This window comes from Trichogramma pretiosum, unplaced genomic scaffold, assembly GCF_000599845.2.
Source record: "Trichogramma pretiosum strain Unisexual culture from Peru unplaced genomic scaffold, Tpre_2.0 scaffold11, whole genome shotgun sequence".
NCBI lineage: Eukaryota > Metazoa > Arthropoda > Insecta > Hymenoptera > Trichogrammatidae > Trichogramma > Trichogramma pretiosum.
The window spans coordinates 1,423,168-1,436,832 of record NW_019641702.1 but is presented as its reverse complement, the minus strand read 5'-3'; the positions used below and the strand labels follow the sequence as shown (position 1 = coordinate 1,436,832).

Sequence of the window (13,665 nt, the reverse complement as noted above, 5' to 3'; positions counted from 1 at the left end):
TCACAAGTTATTCGTTCTTGATTTATTTACAAAATGTACAATGAACTAACTCATGCTAAATCGTATCATCGCAGATATTAGCGTAAGTTTGGTATAATTTTTACTATTTTAATATCACTTAATTGTGCTATGGAAAGAATAGTAAATAATCATTGTCATATTGAATCTCATTTTCGATATTACTGAAATAATTGAGGAGAAAAATGAAGTTATTAGCATAAACATATTCATAGGATCTAATAATTTTAAAAAATGTATATAGGCTAGATGACGCAGTACAACTACGAGAGAAATTTAATGTTTTAATGAATAAACTACTGGAAAATGACTTTAAAATCATTGAGTATGAAAATCACTACACTGTAATTTTTATGAGTTATAATAGTTATTGTTTAAAATTTTTGGATTTTAATTGCAACCGATTATAATAAAATCATTTTGTGGAATAAAATCAATAAAATGTTTTTTAAAATTTTATTTGTGCATCTATCACTAACAATAGCCAAATTCATAAATCTGCGGACAGGTTTATACATAATTTTTTACGAGAAAAAGTTAAAAAATGTAAAGCTTCTGTGAACATATTTTACTTTAACTTTTATGGTATTATCATTCTTTTAAATCGAACTTGCAATTTTTATTATAAAATTTTTGTTTGTAATTTTGTAAAAGCGTCGAACTCAATTATTTAAAGTGTACTCCTTGCATTTCATAAAATACCTTTACCTAATTAATGGTACATGTTTTCTTAAGAAAAAGAATCTATACATATTACAATTTAACTCTTAAATTATGTAAGTTAGAAATTAAAAATCTTCCTAGAAATCATTCCATCTCTAGGTAGAGTAAAATGTCTTCCTCTTCAATGACTAGAAAATAAAACATAGATAATTAATTAAATTCATTGAATAGTTTAGATTATTTGTTCTTTGCGATTATGTTAAGATGAATTGCAAACACCGGCAAAATATCAGGATCACAGTCCATCATTGAAGCTTGGTCAATTGTCATTAATTAATTAGAAAATAATAAGAAGGCTTCATTGTTATACATACTCTTTTTCGGTTAAAAACTACAAAAAACAAGATAAAAATGAATAAAATAACAGTTTAAATCACACGCTGAAATCAACATTTTCACAAAATGTTAGTTTGACAGATCTTTTTTATTTGGTGATTAATTTAAATATAAAAGTTCAATGCCAAATTTGAAAATCGTAAACTGTACTAAATGTACATACAAATTTTTTTCGTCGTAATAGTTATTTATGTAGAAATACAAAAATATTAGATTCGTCGTTGTAGTTTTAAGTTATAATTATATTTTTTTTTGACAAGTCGAAGAATGCATCTTATAAATTTCTGCGTCTATCAATATCATCTACATCACTACGAAATTAACAACCGAGTTGAGTAATCAACAGCCTTATTTTATTAATCAACTAAAATAATGTCACAGATAATTTTTGTAACTATGTACATAATTTGTACTTTTTTCAAAGAAAGTATTAATATTAATCAGTCTCCTGCGCGCTACTTTATCAATGCGTTATTATAACAATTTTGTAATAAATTTGATTTTGAGATGAATAATTGTGTGCTTTATAAAAGCAAAATTACATTATTCAATTGTATAATTACAACGCCGAGTAAATAGCTTTTAAATTTTAAGACGTGAGTTCAACAAAGTTATTTTAATTAATCAATACAAACAGAACTAAATTAATTGTTCTACATGTTTTGTATCGAAAAGAACAATATTATAAACATATATTAATAGTAACTCTTTATACAACAAATTAATACATCTTAGTTATGAAATAAACCTGATGGTTTTTATGTTCGATAAAACAGTAATAGAATGTTTGATAATTCAATGAACTGATCAGAATTCAATAACATCGCACTACAGAGATTCTCTCATAGTAGAAGCTTCGTTTTTTTTTTTTTTTTTTTTTTTTTGAAAATACTTTAATACGTCTGAACGGCATGCGTCATTCTACAATATAATCAATTTATTCAGGTGCTGTGAGTGCCCGGTATGCACCTGCTGATAAGTCTATTTAGCCACTGCTTATAAGTGAAAGTTTCTCCCCTGCAAAAGAATTGTATGCTCTAATAATTTTTTTTGTTTGTGACAAAAATAAAACAATTAAAATGGAATAAAATTTTTGTTTGAATTAAATTTTCAATAAAATATATATGTCTCCTCTCCAATCAAATTATCGCTATTTGTTATAGTTAAAATCATTTTTTCTTTTATAAAGTAGGCGCTCAGCACATAAATTTAATTAGTATATATTTTAAAAATCAAAGTAATTAAATATTTAAAGTACAGGCAAACAAATGAAAATGAAAAAAAAATTACTATAAGTCATAAGTTTCTTACCAATTATCGAATCAATCAATTCACGTCTGATCTTGATTAGCTGATATTAGAGAATCGTAGATGTTAGACTTGGAATCTACTTCGAGATTGTTGCTATTCGTTGCATCGGCCGCCATTTGTTGCATAGAAGAGTCTGTTGCTCCACCATTCAGAAACATATCGTCATCGAAATTCAATAAATCTGATTCGGAATCGTAATGCGTCAATTCTTTATTGTTAGCGATAGGATATTGATCTGAAATAAATAAAGATTATAATTTTTGTTTGCAGCATAAATAAGGTACGTACAATTGACATGTAAATTAAAATAAATGTAAACAACATACTGATTCTACAAAATTCAAAAAAGTTTACTACTATTATGAATAAATAGTTGATATTTATTTTTTTCGATTTTACTATTTTCGTAAAAAATACTAATATCCGTCAGTAAACCGATAAAATCGCGCGCTATGAAAAATTGTCTTCGATTTTTCTTTATTTATCTCTGCAAATTTTTGGATGGACGAATTATTATGCAAAAATGAGCTTTTGTATCGATATTTGGCGTATGTTACAAAAATTTTTTAAGAAAAAAATTGAGTATATTTTTCTCAAGAACGAGTTGACCTTCGTGCATATAAGTTTAAAAACACGTGAGTCCACTGACCAGATATTTTTGGACATGTGTCTCTCATTTCTTTTTATATACATGTGCAACCGCACCCAATATGATAAAATAAAAATACACATTGATGTCGCTTACATTGCAAAGTTAAAATGTACTATTTATTCTTCGATAATAAATCATAGCTGTGTACTTACATGGCAAATAAAACTCCTTACCATTATGATCTTTATCCTGGTTTGCATGAGGATCTAATTCAGGATTAACTGGTATACCAAATAACAAAGGGTCATCACTTCCGAAGAGCTAAAAAGTGGAAGAATTCGTTTAATTTTATTTAATAATATAAAAATTTAAACATCATTTATAATTGTCAACTTTAACAGGCTGTTGAGCGGAATCAAAGTTATTTTTCTCCTTATTTCAATCAAAAATTAAGCAATGCTTTCAATGCATAAAGCGACTATTACCCGAATAAAAGTTTAAAAAGGTTAGTTTTCGATTTTTTTTTTTTTGGCTTCTCAATCAAATTTTTACACGCAAATTTTTGCACGATGTTAACGGTACCCGAAAAGAAAAATCAACATTACATTACGCAAAATGCTCTACCTCGCTCATGAAATGTACCGTTTTATTAGCCAAGTGAAAAAACTTATGTGACAATTATTTTTTTATCATGCAACATGAAATTAATTTTATATTCAAAGTTTGGATTTTATGTTGCGAGTCCATTTTTATCAAGTTGATTCTAATACAGACTATTACGAAACGTTAACTCGTTTATTCATTTACCGAGACTCACAAAGGCAAGCTTATTTATGAGCCTAATTTTATATCAAACGATAATTTTGGAAGGTGTGGTTCCCTTCACATTTTTAGTGAATAATTGCGATCCAAACGATAGAGTGGCTGGTTCACGCATTAATTAAATACGCAAAAGTGGAAAATCGTAACAAAGAGGAAAAGTATCATGAATGAGGCATTTTGCATGATAAATAGTAAATTTTCCTTTCATTGTAGGAAAAAGCATTCAAAAAAATTCAATTCTTTTCTGAGTCTTTTCTCTAAGCATGTACAGTCTTCCTGAAAAATCATTTTTTAATTGCGGACAAATAATTACCGGATCTACTCGTTGAGTCCTCACCGAATTTTTTAAGAACACTTTTTTATTTGCTAATCAGACACATTTATTTATTAATAGAATGAACATTGGATCAAGAAAACAAAGTGACGAAAGTTTTAAGTGTCTGCGTCTGTAAATAAATTAGTGTGGAAAACTTAGTGGAAATTAGACAAGTAGCCCCAGTGCACAAAAACATATTGTTGAGAAAAACGCGTTCAAAGTTTTGAATTTCAGTTACCAACTTTTAGGATGTGATTATTAAAAGTATAAGCGCGATTTTTAAATGCAACTTTTTTTTTTGAAAACTCATTCCGGTAATAGTCTGTCAAAGTGATGGCGTGCTATTTTTCAGATGCTTAAATTTTTAAACATTGAATTGATAAGATTCCACAGAGTTTCTGTTAAAATTTAAAGAACAAACGATTTTCAGCTCGACAGGTTTTAATACTTAAAAAGTGTTCAAAATGTAACATATACATCAGTATGATAATGAATTTTTATATAATGGCAACCATCAGTAAACATTGGTTGTGCTTATGGAAGTAAAAGCTCGAAAGCTCTGTAATGATTTTGTGAAATTATTACAAAAAGATATTTCATACCGTAAATAGAACACCATGAAAGTCTTTAAAAGATTCCGACTGCTATTTTTTTTTTTTTTTAATTTTTTTATAATTACGTTTTTCGCTAGTAAGTTACTCACTCCTAGAAGAGTATTTGCGTCGATGCTATAACCTTCGCCTCTCAACATATCGCGCAGATTATCCAGTTCGTTTTGCACCGATCCGAGATGAGTGTCGACTTCATTCCTGTATTTAGAGAGGAAAAAAGAAAAAATTCGAAGCAGTTATTTATGCAAGGTTCCAATTCGCTAACGTGAATGTAAACCCCAATCGTATATAGTAAAGAAAATAAATTATTTGGACGAAGACGCGCGATTTATGTTACGTAATTGAGTGAAAATTTAATCAAAATGGAAAATAGGATATGTCACCAAAACAAAACAGAATTTATCATTAAAAGCAGTGCTTGATATGATGTTGCATCGAACATGTTTTACAGCATGAAAAATAATTAGTGACCCATTTTTCTCATAGATAATAAATGAAAACTATACATTTGGGATTTCAAAACATGTTTCATAATTCGTACGTAAATGAAAAACTAGAGAACCATTTTTAATCGTTTAATGAGAGGTCACATACTTATTATGAAGATTTTATCAGTGGCAATCTAAAAAACCTGAAACATTTTATACTGACACATATCGTGCTGTAAATAATTCATAAATCGAAAATAAATTTGAGTTCAATCTACAAATTCATAAAACCGAGCGGGGCATGTCCATTTGTCATTAGTTTAAAATAAAATAAATAATAAATGAATAATTAAAAGCGCATTCTTCTTTAAAGAGTACGTTGAGTTATCAATCGTATGTTGAACTTAGTCAAGTATGTTTGACGGTACGACTAAGCTTTTTGTTACCAGATTAAGAACGTAGATTATACGTATCCAGGCACTCGGGGAACGACGAGATTTGAAATCCTAAAAATTTCTAAAAACTTCTCAAATAATAAAATAATAATAAGTTCAATTCAGATACTGTGAGGAGAATCAAGTCTTAAATGGTTTTAAATAATTTGGAGAGCGTTCTCTTTTGTTGAAAACATTACGAGTAAATTTTTAAGTAAAATTCATTGTTAAAATTATCAAAAGTCCCTAATCTGTCGAGTTTGAATTGAAAAAAATTATAGAAAAATTGTTTATAACAAAGACTCAACATGGAGAAACTTGATACATGGCGATAAACAGATTATAATAATAGATATCATTTTCATATGAAAGCACTGCTCATCAAGCTACACGAAAAAACGAATGTACATATACGCGGACGGAAACTCTGTGGTTTTTCTAACTAGTTGTAGCTCAGTAATCAGTGTTTCGTAAGAAAACATAAACCTATTTATCACCACTGTCACTGGGTTTTTTTCACTCTCTTCATTAATAAAACGATCACAAATATACAAATAATTGATAATTTGTTTCGGAAAACGTAAAAATTTTAAAATCATACTGAAATCTAGAGTCCTAACTCATGAGTTGTATTTCTAAATTTTAGTACATTTTAAAATTTTTATAATTTTCACATTAAGCCATGAATAAAATGTTAGATATAAAGAATGATGTGAAGCTAAGTTATTATAAAAATTAAATTTGATGAAATATCGACTGTTTTAAATGTTATGATCATTATTGACCAGTCAGTAAAGCAACTTTTTTGTAAAACTTCGAAGATTCATCAAACTATTTTTGATAAGTATAATAAAATTTAAAAAAACACGAATGACAAATTAACGTGCAAGCATGGGTAGAAAAGAAAATTCAATGAAGCAGATAAATTGTGATCAGAATCAACAGAATAATAAGCTTAAAAAACTTATTTGTGAAACGTTATTTAGAAAAATACCACCTTTGTGATAAAAAAAAAATTATTAGGAGCACAATGCGTTGTATAGTATGCGCTCTCGACCAACGATTAAATAGAACCCTGTGCTCATGAACCCTTTAAATATGGACTGTGCTGAACTTACACCGATGCTAACCTGTAGGTAGCTTCATTTGTCCCACTTGTATTAACACAACTTAATGTCATGGTTTTCTGGTCCTCTTCCGATTGTTGTTTCTGTTGCTGCTGCAGTTGCTCTAGTTGTTGTTGAAGCTGTTGCTGTTGCTGTTGCTGTTGCTGTTGCTGTTGTTGTTGTTGTTGCTGCTGCTGCTGCTGCTGCTGCTGCTGCTGTTGTTGCTGTTGTTGTTGCTGTTGTTGTTGTTGTTGTTGTTGCTGCTGCTGCTGCTGCTGCTGCTGCTGCTGCTGCTGTTGTTGTTGCTGTTGAGTTATGGCGGCCTCGATAAAATCAAGATTACCAAAAGAACCACTAGAAAAATTATTTTCTGGACTGTTAGCAGATGGACTGCCATTGTTGGTGCTAAGGCTGCTGACACTTGATGCAGCAGTGCTGGCATTATCATCAAACAGTGGACTATAGTTTTCATTCAAGATATCAGGGACCGCCAAATAATCTTCTACTTTAATAACAGGTTTTTTTTGCTTCTTTTGTTGATGTTTTTGCTGATTGTTCTTGGCATTTAAGTTAGCTGCCATTGCAGCTAGTTTTGAGCTACGAACTGTTTGGGCTGGTACTGGTTTACCTATTGGTTTAACTTTAGATGTTTTTTCTACACCTATGTGCATTGGAGAAACTGAATTGTTGACTTTTTGTACATGATGGTCTGGTACTTCTAACAGTACTGTTTCTTCCCTGTAAAAAATTGAAAAATTTTTCAATAAATTTGAATGTTTATGGTGGAAATAATAGTTAATTAAAGTTGACTACAATATATACTATAAGAAGGTAAGAATGGATTGAATAAATTGATTCTTTTCATGTATATTGACAAAAAATCATTCAGCATATTAACTATTAGAATTTATAAAAGCCAACATTTTCATTTTATTTCAAAATGTATAGAACAAAAAACTATGAAAAAAGCACAGGTGTGTTGAAAATACTTATGACATGTAGATAACTTTGAATATGCATCTATAATTTAGAAAAGAGTGCAATATAAGCTTGATATAGAGTGTGTGATCATGCAAATGTAATGCAAGAGTGCAAATACTATTAAAGCGTTAAAAACAAAACATATTTTAAGCATAGATAGTAAATAATAAGAATTACAAATAACTAAGAACTCACAAAATAGTGACCGAATTCAGAAGAATTTTGTTACAATATAGCTATCAATAAAATCAATAATTTTTTCAAATATATTTTAATACCTACATACATTTATTAATTGAATAGTTTGCTGTTTTACAGAATTTAAAAATATTACTTAAAAGACATGCAGATTGCATTTTTTGAAAGAAATCGCTACTGTTGGATATTTTTATATTTTCAAAATAAACAAAAAAAAATTACTTTATTTTCAATTCAAAAGCACTAACTTCACAATCATAAAAAAAAAAAAATTTTAACCTTGTTTCTTCGCCATCTTCTGAGGATGGAACCAAAATTTTGATTGGCACTTTACTTTTCCTCCTAACAAAATTCACATTTAATAATTGTAAACTTGGAACATTTTTTTAATTGTTAAAAATTTAAAAAAAAATTCAGTTTAAAAAATGTTTTTTTGTAATTAATGCAAGTACTTGTTTAAACAAACATTTCAAGGGATAATTTAAAATGTAAGCTTACACAATGGTTGGTGAATCGATGATTTTTTAAGGATGGAAAAATGATATACTTAAAATGATTGAATTCTATTTTCATATGAAGATCCAAAATTGATGATTAGTATTAACAAACTTTTTAGCATGGTTTTTTGAGCGCATTAATAAAAAATTTTAATTTTTAAAATTATTAAATTGACTTACTTTTTGTTGCCTTTAAATCTCTTTCTTCCATCATTCATTTCTGGGCACAATTCAATTTCTTGAGGTAAATGAATTGATTCTTCATCATAAAAGTCTCTCATAGATTCTTCATTTTGATGTTCTGGACTCTCTATTGTTGGAGGATGATCATTATCCAAAATGCTAGAATACCAATGATTTAAAAATTTTTTGTTTATCAACTGTTTAAAAATAAATATTTGAATACATACTCTGCTACAATGTACTCAGGATCGAAATCTGGATCAGAGGTATCTAATTCATGAATTGCAGGACCTAAGGGTGAATTTTGCTCTTTGGCAATTTTTGTTTTGGGTGCCTTTTGTCTTTTGACATCATCAATCATAAGTGGGTACCTTCTTTTCATAGCTAAACCAGTATTTCTATTATGTACAAAAGACATGAGAAAGTTGAGAAGCTTATTCACTATTTGTTGTTGCTTGTGATGTTTCTGTCTCATTATAGCAAGTTCTCTCCAAAGAGCTTCATTTTCTCGTTTCATGGCACCAAGTCGAGTATCAAAATGCTCTTGACGTCCTCTCATACTTCTCACTTCTGTTAACATTTTATTCATTAGTTCTGGTCGAATTGGTGCTTGAGATGGGTCTGCAGAAGTTTTATTAGAAGCAATCTGGAATTTTAAAGTCATAATGTAAAATGTTGTCTAAATCATAATAATTTGATAAAAAAAAGCTAGAATTTTACATACCTTTCGTTTAATATTTTCCAATAAATAAGGGTGATCTTTACAAAAGTATTGATGAGCGAATTCCATCTCATCTCTATCACATTTCAAGCCTCCAAGTTCAACTGACACTTTCTTGTGGAAGCCATCTTCAATGAAAAAATTCATTATTTAAATTTCTTAGGGTGTTAATAAATGAATGAAAATAGAAGTAAAAATATTTACACATATTCAATTGACGGACGAAACTAGCCATATTGTTGTGTTTATAATAATGTGGAAGCAACTCTCGGGCGAACTGCGCTTGATTTCTGATGAAAAAACTTCTTCCATTCTGCGCAAATAAAATTAAAATTACATTAGTATTTATAAATTAGATCAGGTTGGATCAATAAAATATTTTGCCGTTAATGATACGTGAGAAAAAAAATGGTTAATTTCTTAAAGTTAAGGGCAATTAAATTTTATTTTTTAATATATAAATTAGTTAAACGAATAAGTAATTCAAAACTTTAAATCTCCGCCAAAGTTAAACGGATCATATAACGCGTACGTACGCACTCATGCATAAAAATTCATAAATCTCCTAACGTGTATGTTATTTTTTCAAAGATCTGAATTAGACCTTTTCGTTCGTCACTGAATCCACCTTGAGTCTCTACTTAAAAAAAAAGAAAAACAATATTGTGACAAAGCGATAAACGAAAAGGAATATTTATTGGGGAAACGTTCATAACCATTGATTATTTCAGTCTCACCGCGTTAACAACGCGAGCGAGATCTTGAATATAAAGAAGTAAAGCATAAATAAATAGATGTAGATATCGAAAGATTAATCCTAAAGGGCCGATTCCAGAGTTATGTAACGAAGAAAAAAAAATCATTCATTTTTGTGAATTTACATGGCACGCGACGAAGGCGGTGCATACAACGAAGCACGATTACAAGATCTATGCGTGTGCCCCAATAGTTCGCGATACACCTGTGTGCGGGGTGCACGGGTAGGGGGAGAGTAGAAAAAGAAAGTGCGACTAGAAAGGAAAAATCGCGCATTCACGATTTTGCTTAAATTATTTATTGTCGAGGAAAGCAAAAAAAGGAATCGATTGACGTGAACGCGCTTATGCGCAATGTAAACATTGGCCGTATTATGTATGGGTGTAAGTATATGAGAGAGAAAATACGCGGCTGCATATAGGCGGCGAGAAATATGGAGCAACAATTTTTCTTTTCGCCTCTTTGTTTCTCCTCGCTCTTGTTGCATTTGGCTCTAGAGAACATCCGCTGCTGTGTATATATATGTCTCGTATCTCTCCCACCTTCGAGGCTCTCGACTGTGTGCACTAATCTTTCTTTCTCTCTCGAACTGCAGCAGAGCAATGCCAACGACCTGCTGCAGATTTTTCAATGCAGAATCGAGCGCGCGCGTGCATAGGTATAACGTACTGCGTGCATAGAAGTAGCATATGTATACATTCTCGCTTGTTGTGCGAGTATTATATAGGTAGGCCAACACTTTGGCCTGCTCTCACTGCCCGAACCGAGTGTGCGCTGCAAAATTCCTACGCGCCTGTGCGTGAGTCCCAATAGCGAGGTACAAAAAAGAATTACGAAATTTCAACATTTTCTTGAGAAAAAATCTCGAGGTCGATGATCAAAAAAATTTTTTTTTCAGAAAATCGAATTAGACGATTTTTAAAATTGCGACGCAAAAGGAAAACTACCTATGAAACAAGTTAGCCGTATAAGCAAACGTTTTGCAACGTTTGCCTCATTCAAAGTTGCCACCGATCGTTCACGTGGTCGTTTTATGCTGGAACTGATACGAGACTTTCGCGCTATTTTTTCACCACGAACGGAGATTGTCAAAAATCTGAAATTGAATTTTTTTTTAATTTTTCGTAAAACGAGTAACGCACTATGAAGAGTCCAACGGCATTTATATGACATCTGCTAGTGACGCCTTCAGCAAACGTTGACGCTCCAAAAGTTATAATTCGGTTCGCTCATATTTATGCGACTTCATTCCCGACAAAACAGATATTGCACATAAAAAGGCAAAATTACGCGTTTAGCATTGAATATATCGAGCTCGCGCGGCTTTGTGTGCGTTACCGATGTCTTCAAAGGCTCGGTATAGATAGTCCTCATACGTTGCAGGTACGATTAGGCTCTACAAAACGAAAGACAACGTCGGCCCAGGCCTGAAACGTGTGTGTGCGTATATTTTGTAACGACTCGATACGCAGAGAATCATATGAATAATAGGCGGCATCGATGTATGTAAAGAAGCGGCAAGAGCGAGAGAGCGTGTGCGTACGGAAAAAGTCGCAATATTGCAGTCAAAGGAATCGATAGTCCAGTGCAAAGTCACCGCCTCGTATTATATATATACTTGCACTTTATATATTAGCTACATGTTGTGTGTGTATATATAAAGCATATTGTCCCGCGAGGCGCATGTGAGCGGCGGCAGAGCATTACGTACACACGATGCACGCACACAGACAAACAAAACATTTCATTGTTGTTGGCTGCACATATAGCGCGGCGACTATATATCGTGTACACGTTATTTTAATCGTGCCTCTCTGTGCAATACGTGTATATAGATTATTATGGCATCGGAAAGCGCGTAAATGCACGCGGGCCAACAGACGAGCGAGCCGAAGAGATACGACGGAGATATTATACACGACGCGGCGGCCGCAGCCGCTGCTGTATGCCGAGCGAGTGCTTAAGAGCACATGTACATAAACGTGACAACGGCTTGCGATGAGCGGCCGCTTCGAGCGCGACACTCACACGGACGCGCTCGCACACATCGGAGTATACACCAACTCTATAGCAGGCAGCAGCAGCAGCAAAAGTGTACAAACAAGGTGCGCGCGGGGGACTGCAGCTCTTTTTAATACAGGCTCGCACTGCATGTGTATGTGTGCATACCAATAAAGATTGTATTATTGTAGCCGGGTACGAGGGAAAGAGACAGAAAGAGAGGAAAGAATGAGAATCATCCTCGTCATTTGCATACGGACAATGTGTCAAAGACCCACACGCACTAAAAATTTGTGCGTATTTAGGAAGAAGAGAAAAGATTGACATCGCACGAATTTTTAAAAATAACAAATCAGAGAGACTTTTGCGAGGGGTGAGGGTAGAAAAGTAGAAACACGAGCATAATAAACCGTAGCTCAGGGCGCATTCGTTTGACAAACGTTTCGTGACGAACGATCACGCATACACACGCACAACTTGCATCAACGTACATCAACGCGCATACAGCAGGTTTTAAATGACGAATGGTATACTCACTGGGGACCAACATATGAGATCGTCGGTCTCCGGATCCTCGACCAGGCGCCAAAGCTTGCCGAGGAAGGCGGGCACGCTCGTGCCCATCTCCGACGAGATGGTGTGCATGTCGTTGAAGGTGGATGTAGAGCTCGTGGTGGCTCTCGACTCGTCGGCGGCTCGTTGAGCAGCGGTGGATGATGCTGTTGTTGACGCTGCTGCTGTCGTCGACGATGTGGTCCGCAATGTTGCCGAAGCTCCACTAGCTTGTCCGCTAGTGTTGCTCGGATTTCTCCCGTTTGCCACAATCTTGGCGACTTTTTTCTTTCTCGGCCGAAGAGAGAGGAGAGAGAGAGAGAGAGACACTTGCACACACCACCTCACTTATTTCGCGCACAGCAAGAGAGTCAGCGCACGACAAAAAGAGAGAGAGAGACGTAGCAATGAGAGTGTATTTATATGTATGTAAAAAGGATCGCTATTTACGACGACTTTTATATTGTAGGAGCGTATATGTATATGGACAAAAATTGAAGTTGGTGGGTAATTACTGTAGAGGCTCGCTCACACACTGACGCGATCTCGCACTTGACTAGTATAAACCTAACTCAGTCAGAGCACGACTGTAAGCTATAACCCGCCTATGTATAATGCGCAACGCAGAGCCTACATACATGTACGGTCTACGGAGTAGTTCTGAATACTATATCTATATATACGTTCTTGCGACGTTTTTCGTACACAGATAGGATAGGCAGAGCAGCGTGTGCGAAGACGACGACGAAGAGAACTTTGATTATTATTATATATGTGTGTCGCGATGTCGTCGAGACGCAGGATCACATCGCATCGATAGGTGTCACTTTTGGCCAGAGCCACTTATTTTTCTTTCTTCTTTAATGAGCAGTGCCAATGCGCAATTGATAATGGCGGACTCGTATGTAATTTGTTAATGCGCGATTATATCGTTGCTGTCGTTTGTTGTGAGAATGTATGTGTGTGTTTTAACTCCACAGCTGACGAGAGGCGCTGCGATACTATACTGTTAAGGCAATGGCGCTTCATTCGCTGCAGCGGAGTTAGCTCTGTCTCTTTCTTATTCTCGCTACCTCTCT

General features: G+C 33.2%; 1 protein-coding gene across 1 annotated transcript; it reads right to left on the bottom strand.

Moving 5' to 3' along the window:
- Positions 1-460: 460 nt before the first annotated feature.
- LOC106653806 (heat shock factor protein-like) lies at positions 461-13,597 on the bottom strand. Its single transcript, XM_014373385.2, has 12 exons — positions 12,572-13,597; positions 9,482-9,590; positions 9,281-9,405; positions 8,784-9,202; positions 8,554-8,715; positions 8,156-8,218; positions 6,934-7,435; positions 6,710-6,870; positions 4,822-4,927; positions 3,193-3,301; positions 2,389-2,623; positions 461-869 (listed from the first exon to the last, which is right to left on the bottom strand). The coding sequence occupies exons 1-11, from the start codon at positions 12,677-12,679 to the stop codon at positions 2,409-2,411; spliced, it is 2,079 nt and encodes a 692-aa protein (XP_014228871.1). The 5' UTR covers positions 12,680-13,597; the 3' UTR covers positions 461-869; positions 2,389-2,408.
- Positions 13,598-13,665: the final 68 nt, after the last annotated feature.